The sequence below is a fragment of the Chelonia mydas genome, chromosome 15 (genome assembly GCF_015237465.2).
Source record: "Chelonia mydas isolate rCheMyd1 chromosome 15, rCheMyd1.pri.v2, whole genome shotgun sequence".
In the NCBI taxonomy this organism is placed as follows: domain Eukaryota; kingdom Metazoa; phylum Chordata; order Testudines; family Cheloniidae; genus Chelonia; species Chelonia mydas.
The window spans coordinates 25,833,336-25,842,225 of record NC_057856.1 but is presented as its reverse complement, the minus strand read 5'-3'; the positions used below and the strand labels follow the sequence as shown (position 1 = coordinate 25,842,225).

The 8,890-nt window shown below is 43.9% G+C and overlaps 1 protein-coding gene across 8 annotated transcripts in view; it reads left to right on the top strand.

The window, feature by feature from the left end:
- The first annotated feature begins 5,043 nt into the window (after positions 1 to 5,043).
- The window catches only part of IFT81 (intraflagellar transport 81), a 66,713-nt gene continuing 62,866 nt past the window's right edge, over positions 5,044 to 8,890 (top strand). For 2 of the 8 annotated variants that reach the window (XM_043529227.1, XM_027820872.3), the window contains exons 1-4: positions 5,129 to 5,243; positions 6,755 to 6,907; positions 7,752 to 7,855; positions 8,710 to 8,890. In XM_043529227.1, the coding sequence (XP_043385162.1) occupies positions 6,764 to 6,907; positions 7,752 to 7,855; positions 8,710 to 8,890 (429 nt within the window). In that variant the 5' untranslated portion in view covers positions 5,129 to 5,243; positions 6,755 to 6,763. Of the gene's footprint in view, positions 5,244 to 5,292; positions 5,443 to 6,743; positions 6,908 to 7,751; positions 7,856 to 8,709 lie in introns of those variants that run through there. The other 6 variants (XM_043529229.1, XM_007058284.4, XM_043529225.1 and 3 more) reach the window with 6 other exon arrangements.

Genomic DNA, 8,890 nt, shown 5'->3' with positions numbered 1-8,890 from the left:
TTAAAGGCACAGTAAGAAAACCATTTGCATTACAAGCATGGAAGCTGAATAAACTGAGTATATTATGCTCTTTAAAGAAAGATCATTATTTATTGTTAATCAATAGCAAGAAAATGGGTTAAAGTATGCCAACTGCTTTACCTATGGACAAATAAAATACAAAGAACCATATTAATCCCTGTTGCATCTTCATTAAAATCAAAGCAATTATGCAAGGGATGAATTTGGACTGTTTGTTGACTAAAATACAATGGTCCACAGCCACCCACACTATGTTGGACAAAGACAGTTTTCAGCGGAGGAATATTTCTGGAATTCCTTTTATTTGGACATTGCAAATATGCTTTAACATTTTGAATATTCAGGATTTTTAAAAAGCAAAAACCTAAAGTGTCAAATGCATTAATACTCCTATGATGTCCTCCAAAATAGCCTGGCTATTCATATCAATGTCCTGGGATCCAAGATCTAATTTCCTGCTAAATTCTCAGCCATGATTCTTCTGTTGGCAAATTCTTATCTTTCTGAACATCCACTGGAAATCTTGTTCACAGTGTTGTTGTAGCCATGTTGGTCCAAGGATGTTAGAGAGACAAGAAGTTGGTCCAATAGAAGATATCACCTCACCCAGTTTGTCACTGGAAATCTTGATTCTCACTGAACAAATGGGGATGTGCCAGACACTCATTGAAGGCTCATGAGCTGTAGAGTGGCTCTTGAGGGCTGGTGAATGCCCTCAAGTCCTACTGATTTCACTTGGCATCTCACAGGGTCAGACTTCATTAGTTTAAAATGTGCATTAGGGGCCTGGTCCCACAGCCTGAAGTCAATAGAGTTTTTCAATAAACTTCTATGGAAGCAGGAGCAGAGTTGAAATCCAGCAACAGCCTCTCATTTACCCTAGCCCAAGCTAGGAAGCCTTAAAGAATGCATTGGGCCTGAGAGAAAGGAGATGGGAGAGTGAGCTGTGTTATCCACCTGTTTCTCCTTCAGGCCTCCAGAGCACCTAGAACTGCCCAGTGCAGCTCACAGTGTGTGCTCAATAGCACCATCTCCAAATGCCACTACAGTTCATCTGTTCTGTTTTTTTATGATCCCACTGACAGAAGATTGCATGGGGTAGAGACATGAGAACAGGAAGGAGAAGAAGGATCTGCTATCTAACCAGGGTTTGTCACTGGCTTGTTGTATGGTCTTATTAATAGATTCCAAGGCCAGAAGGGATCATTGTGATCATCTAGTCTGACCTCCTGTATAACATAGGCCATAGAACTTCCCCCAAATAATTCCCAGAGTAGACCTTTTAGCAAAACATCCACTCTTGATATAAAAATTATCAGTGATGAAGAATGCACCCCTGGAGAATCTTGGTCAACTCACTTTCCCTCTCAGTGCTTCCTGTTCCTCCTCTGTAAAATGGGGGTGATGATACATATGCACCTGCCAAGGATTCATTGTTAATGGTTATGAAATGGGTTGCTTGATATCAGTCCAGTTCCCAGGGGACAGGTATCCACATCAGGGGGCCCACAAAATACACTAGCTGGCTCCATTGTTAGTATTCTCAGCAGAGGCCAAAGATTGTAGGGATCACAAAGACTCTTCTTTGCATATGTACAATGTGCCTCAGGTGGCACATGACCAGGATTAATCACTGAAGACTGATCTCTCTCTGTTCCCTGCAGGTACAGTTAGACAGGCACAAGAGAGGAACAGTAGAGGTAGGATACTTAAGCTGTTTCTGCCTGGGCTGTTTATGGCTCTCAACCCAGCCCCTCTCATCAACATCAAATTCACAGGACATTTTTAGAAATAAATTAAGAAGTTCCAGAGCCAGCAGAGGCTGATGACTGTGCTTTGCAGGGTGACACCCTTGTTCTCCAAGAGAGGGCAGTGCTACCTCAACACAGGCCAAAATATCACCACAGGACAGTGTCCCAGCCAGGGATTCACTGTACAATAGTCCAAATCCACTGAAGCAACTTTGCATTGCTCTGATCTACCTACAAAGGCTAGTAGGACACACCTGAGTATACCCCAGAGGTTTGAAAACATTGGGCTAAATGCAAAGATGAGTCTAAAGGAGACTATGCTGGTGAAGCTTACACCTTGTTCTGGCTCCATTAAGGGCCTGATTCTTTGTTGCCTTGAACCTTGCATAGTCATTTGTACCAGTGTAAAGTGGGTGCGATACACTACCAAATTAGAATGTTAGTGCTGTATGCCCACTCTGCACTGGTGTGAATGACCATGTAAGGTGCAGGGCAGTGGTCAAACAGGCCCTCAGTATGTGATTACACCAGATCAGACTCATAAGTAAGGCTCAGAGGGCCAATTTCCCTCTCTCCCTGTTGCTGTGTGAAAGACCCACATCAGAACCAAAGATACAAGTACACAAAATAAACAAACTCATTAAGATAGACAGAGGCATTGTTTCCTCTAATCTTTTTCAGTTTATAGTCACCTCAGGTTACATGTGACAGAAGCAGGCACAAGAAATCCTCAAAAGTGTGATTTTAAGTTGGCAGAGTTTCTTGAAAATTGATTTACAATTCCCTACCACACAGGGGCAAATTAGCACCTGGGGTAAGCAGGTACTTGTTCATAAAATCATAGAATCACAGTGGACATTGCCTGTGCCAGCACTGATTTTGTCCTGGGGTGCTGTGGTTTATAATATACTATGCTGAGAAAATTAGCAGCATATCAACAAACTTTGAAAAGTGTGATACAAAATAATAGCACAAAATAACACAGATTGGGATGGATCAAAGCAAGACCTGTGATACATCTAGGTACTTGAAAAGCCATACTGTAGAAAGGTATTTTAATATAACCCAGTCAGATTTAAGTGCCCATTCCCTGATTTATAACAAAAAGGAAAAACAACAGGACTTGGATTCCAACTGGGACAAAGACTTGCTCTTCAGAGTGTCTTCTTTTCTTCCTAAGCACACTCACATTAACTTCTTCCATCCAGCTGGGATCTGACCTTAGCAGCCAGCCCAGATACATTTCATTTCCTTGCCCATGGATGCTCCCATATAAGGTGATCTCTCTTTTGCCGTTGAGCATGATTTCTATTTGCTCAGGTTCCTTTCCACTCTGATTTGCTGGCTTTCATGGTTGAGCTCCCCTCACAGATTCACAAGGCAGTCATACATGCAGTAGTGTCTGTAAGGGAGAGTAGGGCTGTGACACTTTACATGGCACTCAAACCAACTCCTTCTTTACCTGAATACTCTTCATCCTCTTGATAAAAATGAATGGGGCTGATTCTGTGCTGGGCCTCCTGACAGACACAGCCCAAGGGGTGATGGCAAACCTGGCTTTAAGCCACCTTTGTGTTGCCTTGATTTTGGGCCACTGTGGGGGGCTGAAATAGTCTGTGGTGTAAGGTAAAAGAACCTCAGCAGCAGCCTCCTTGTGGCTGTACCACATCCCAGAATCCTCATAGCTCTGAATGCAACAGGCATATCCCCTCATTGGGACTGGCAAAGGGGGACTTATGTCACCTCTATGCTGCTCCAGCATGGGGAATTCTCCCCCGGTCCTTTGTGGCCCCTATATACCCCCAGAACAGCTCGTAGGGGCCAGAATTGGCACCAATAGCTCCATAGGAAGACACTCTCCCCCTGTGTAATACAAATACTCTAAACACTCAGTTGAGGAAAAGAGAGCTTAAAAAAATTAGGAAAACATGTGAAAGGAAAGTGAATCTCTTCCAGTAACTAGTAAATAAACAGGATTACTAAACTCAGTATAAAGACTGCTAGTAGCAAAGGAACATGATCTAGTTTTTAAAAGGGCAAAACAAAAGGAAGTATTTTTTCACACAACGCACAGTCAGGCTGAGGAACTCTTTGCCAGAGGATGTTGTGAAGGCCAAGACTATAACAGCATTAAAAAAAAACTAGATAAGTTCATGGAGGTTAGGTTCATCAATAGCTATTAGCCAGGGATGGTGTCCCTAGCCTCTGTTTGCCAGAAGCTGGGAATGGGTGAGAGGGGATGGATCACTTGATGATTACCTGTTCTGTTCATTCCCTCTGAAGCATCTGGCATTGGCCACTATCAGAAGACAGGATACTGGGCTAGATGGACCATTGGTCTAACCCAATCTGGCTATTCTTATGAAGTCTATGCACTAATCTTTTCAGGATTGAGATATTATACAGGTATAAATCAAGAGTATCTCCTTTTCTGTTAATAGAGTCACACTAGAATGAGATGAGAATTAAGCTCTCCCTCTTGGACACAGAAAACACAGCTCACATACAGCGTATCAGAAAATAAAATAAGAAATACAAAGTTAAATTCTTTACATTTGCAAATCAATTTACACACACTGATTTTGAAAAAGAATAAACATTAGAAGGGGATGATTAACAGATTGCAAGCTATTTATTTTTGAATACAACTGGAATCATTTTGGAATTCCAGAGATGATAAAATTGCAAAGACTGGTGTATGCACCCACCTGCCTGAAATGGGTTACACGGTTATTTTCTCCAACGAGATTCATATCTATTTGTTAGCAATTATGGACAGTCAGATACTTGGGTAATCAGGTCCAAATTAAAAAGAAAACCAAAACAAACGTTCTCATTTCCTCATTTTACTCCTTTGTCAAACGAGATAATTTCTTGGGCCTAGAGGCTTAATTCAATAATTCTCCTAAAGCAATTTGTTACCTCCCGATGAAAAGGGCTCAATGGGAGACCGAGTTATTAATAAGCCCCAGCAGAAATGAGCACTGACTGGTGTAAGGAAAGGTGCTGGAAGCAACCCTAGAGCTCCCCTGGATGAAGCCCACTTCTGGCCAGGTCAGAGGCAGCCCAGCTGGATACACACTGCCAAGTGGGCAGCTCACGCCCATGTGCCAGGTGGAGTCACAGCTAGGGGAGCGCCCAGGCAGGGTTGCCAATGGGGGGCCCCACTCCGGCTCCACCTTTACACCGGCTGCCACATAGGCTGCAATTCGCGCCTCCCCCTGCCCCTGCGGGGGAAGCAGAGAGCACTGCCTCAAGCTGCGCATGCGCCTCCCCCCTCTCCTCCCCGGCTTGGAGGGCAATGCCCCTTTCCTGTGCGCCAGCCGTCATATACGCCACGTGACCGGAAGTAAGGGTTCTACTCTGCCCTAGCAACCGTTACCAAGGGCTTGGTAACTAGGAGAAAAACTCTTGGGGAGAAGGAGAAGGAGGAGGGGGGAACGACAACGGGTAGCTGGGGCAGGAGGTCAGGTAACGGGGGCCGGGGTGAGGGGATGGGGCCTTGCGGGGAGCAGCGCCGAGGTCCCTAGCGGCCGGCCCCGGGGGCTTTGGGATAGATGCCGCGGTCCCAGCCGTGCCGGTTGTAGGGAGTAACACGGGGAGGCCCGGGCAGCCATGGGGGCGTGTCCTGCTCTGGAGAAGGATCCAGGGGCCCCCTGGCATCCCGGAGGTCGGTCTCTGTTGCAAGGAAGAATACAGGGGCTCCCGGCAGCCAGTGGGATCAGGTCCCTCTGTGAGAATTGATACGGGGTCCCCCAGGTCCCCAAAGGAATCGGTCCCTGCTGAGGGTCCCGATCAGTCTCACTGTACAGAGTGATGAGACACCCCTCCCCGGCACTCAGAGGGGAGGGTCCCTGCTTTGGGGAGGATCTGGGGTTCCTCTGTCACCCATAGGGATCCGTCCCTGTTTTGGGGAGGATCTGGGGTTCCTCTGTCACCCATAGGGATCCGTCCCTGCTTTGGGGAGGATATGGGGTCCTTTGTCACCCATAGGGATCCGTCCCTGCTTTGGGGAGGATATGGGATTCCCTTGGCACCCGTAGGGGTCAGTCCCTGCTGTGGGGGAGGCTCTGGGGTACCCCTGATACCTATAGAAGTCTCTGCTACAGGGAGTGATACCCTATGCAGTAATTGCAGCCAGGCTGAGATGACCCACAAGGGCTCCTTGAGCCCATGAACTACTTTTTGCTAGTAAATACAAATGTTTCAATGTACATTTCTTTCTGTGGTCTAAACTAAAAAGTTAGGTCAACCCAGCGAGGTCGTTCAGGAGTGTGAAACATCCACACTGCTGAATGACTAGTTAAATCAACATAACCCCCCACGTAGACAGCTGCAGGTCGATTGAAAAATTCTACCTTCGACAGTTACCCCCTCTCGGTGTGGTGGATTAGCTATCCCCATGAGAGAACTCCTCCTACTGGTGTAGGTAATGTCTACACCAGTGTTTCCCAAACTTTTTTGGCCACGGAACACTTTTTAGCCTGTTACGGAACACTTATAATATTATTTTGTAGTCGTTTGGTTTTCAAATAAAAAATTGCATGATTTATGCTCAAATATATTTTATTTTATAAAACAAAGCAAAAATACAAATTTAAAATAACTTGAACTAACAATTTCTAACTGGAAAGCATGTATAAAGTAGTACAAAAATCAAGTGCAAGAGTCAAAATTAAATTCTAGATTCTTTTGTGGAACACCTATTCACATCGTGTGGAACACCAGTGTTCCACGGAACACAGTTTGGAAAACGCTGGTCTACACTGAAGTGCTACAGTTTCAAATGTAGACAAGCCCTCATGATAAAAGGCAATGCACTAGGCAGGGTTTACAGGCTTCCTGTCTTGCAGCATCCCTCTCTCCCCCCAGCTCTATGCATCCGTCACAAGAGTTTTATGGCATACAGAGGTTCACAGATTTCATTACATCTGTTCTACTGAGTGGATTTTTCCCCCTCCTGCTCTCTCTTTTGTTTTCAGGACCCAATTATGAGTGATCAAATCAAATCAATTGTTGAGAAGCTCAATAAGGAGCCTTTTAAGAAGAACTATAATTTAATCACATTTGACTCACTGGAGTCAATGCAGCTATTGCAGCTTCTCAATGATGTTCTGGGGGAGATTGACCCAAAGGTAAGGATGGAGTTTAAACATGGGCATTAGAAGGCTTGCTCTCAAGAGTGGTGGAAGCAGAAATCATGCAGAAAATCTCCATTTGCAGCTAATTTTGTATATTTTATGGCATATGTTTGCTTTACATATGTAGATTGTGCTAGTCTTCGAGAGTTAAATGTGCACATCCAGAAGAGAATCCTTTCTATCTAGTTATTTTTTGGCAAACTAGAAAATGCTAGAGACCAACCATCTTAAATTTCTGATTAGGAATCAGAATGTGAATCTTGATCTTATTCTTACATTTCTTTCATCTAAAGGACAAAATTCTGGCTGGCCGTTGGTCACATGTACAGGGTGGGAAGTGATCAGAAAGTGAACTCTGGGATGCAACTTTTACCCTTGTGCCCCACAAAGCAAAGGAGCTGACAGTCCACAATCCATCCTCGGGTTCTATGAGTGCTGACCTATGGAGGGGAATTGGTTTTTAGATCAAAAGGTGTGGGCCATATATCTGAGTAATGATCTTGCCCACAATGTAATCGTGGCCGCTATGCACCCTGTCTTGTCAGGATTACTGTTACTCTTGGCAGAAGTAATCTGTATGACTGGCAGACTGTGGGCCCATGGCCAGCCAGAATACGGGTCTGAAATAAAGTTGCCTAAGCACACACATGGGGAAAGAGTCCAAAGGGAATCAGAATTTGGCTCTTAGAGTGGTGTTCTGTATGTGACACCTCACTTATGTCAGTCACATGTTATAATATATCATATAATGGGTGGATCAAGTCCCTTCCTTTAGATCTGCGAGGCTAACAATTTGACCTATGCATGGTAATACAGTATTTGTTTTTTTGCTTTTCAGCATGTTGTTGACATTAGAGAGGAGATGCCAGAGCAAACAGCTAAACGAATGTTGAGCCTTCTTGGTATCCTTAAATACAAACCTCCAGGAAGTATTTCTGACCTGTAAGTATCAGCTTGTTTATAGATAATGGCAAAATAAGTCTGTTTTAATTGCAGACCAATATTGAAATGATCTACTGTATGTAAAAATATTGTTTGTCTTCAGATTTTATAATTTGTTACCAGTAAGTCTGTCTTATTAATTGTTCTGCCATTGCCAATATCCTTTTCCTCGTTCAAAGAGAAAATGATACATTTGTACCAAATTCTTTCACTTTCAGACTCATTCATCAATATATCTCTATTTATAAGTTATTGTTTTGTTCTACTGTTTAAATAGTATATAGAAACTGATTGTTCCACTTAATATGCAGATGTTCTGAAAATATTTCTTCCATTAACCCCTAGGAGATGTATAGTGTATGGCACACTTAGCTTGTGGTAGTAAAAAATTCAAGGGTTTGGGAGTTGCGTCTCAATCCTGTCCTTGTTGGTTTGCTCCACTGTTGTGCTACCTTCGCTTTTGTATCTTGTGATATTCAATAGGTTAGCCAGTAGAGGGTGCTGTATGACTAGTAGGGTCATCACCTTCCGTTAGAGACCAGGCACATTGGTCTGTACTGCACTCATCCTGTACCACTTTGTAGGCTGGTAATCCAGGCCATTTTGAGATCTTCTAGTTTTCTGGAGGATACCTCAGAAACACAAGATCCATTGCTGCAGTCTTTGTTCACTGACTTCTGTGGGAATTCTGCCTGCATAAGGGCGGCAGAATCAGGCCCGTGGTCAGCAAACTGGCAGCAACATTAGAGAAAAGCATTAGCAGGTGGGGGAGGGAATCATAAAAATTGCTAATAGTGTTTGTTCCAAAGCAGTGTTCTTTATTTGGAGACTTACTGTTTTTTATTATTATTTAGGAGTACATTCCGCCAGGGTTTAGTTATTGGAAGCAAACCTGTGATTCATCCCGTCTTACACTGGCTCCTTCAACGGACTAATGAACTCAAGAAAAGAGCCTATCTGGCACGTTTCTTAATTAAACTTGAAGTGCCAGCTGAGTTTCTTCAGGATGATACTATGGCTGACACCAACAAACAG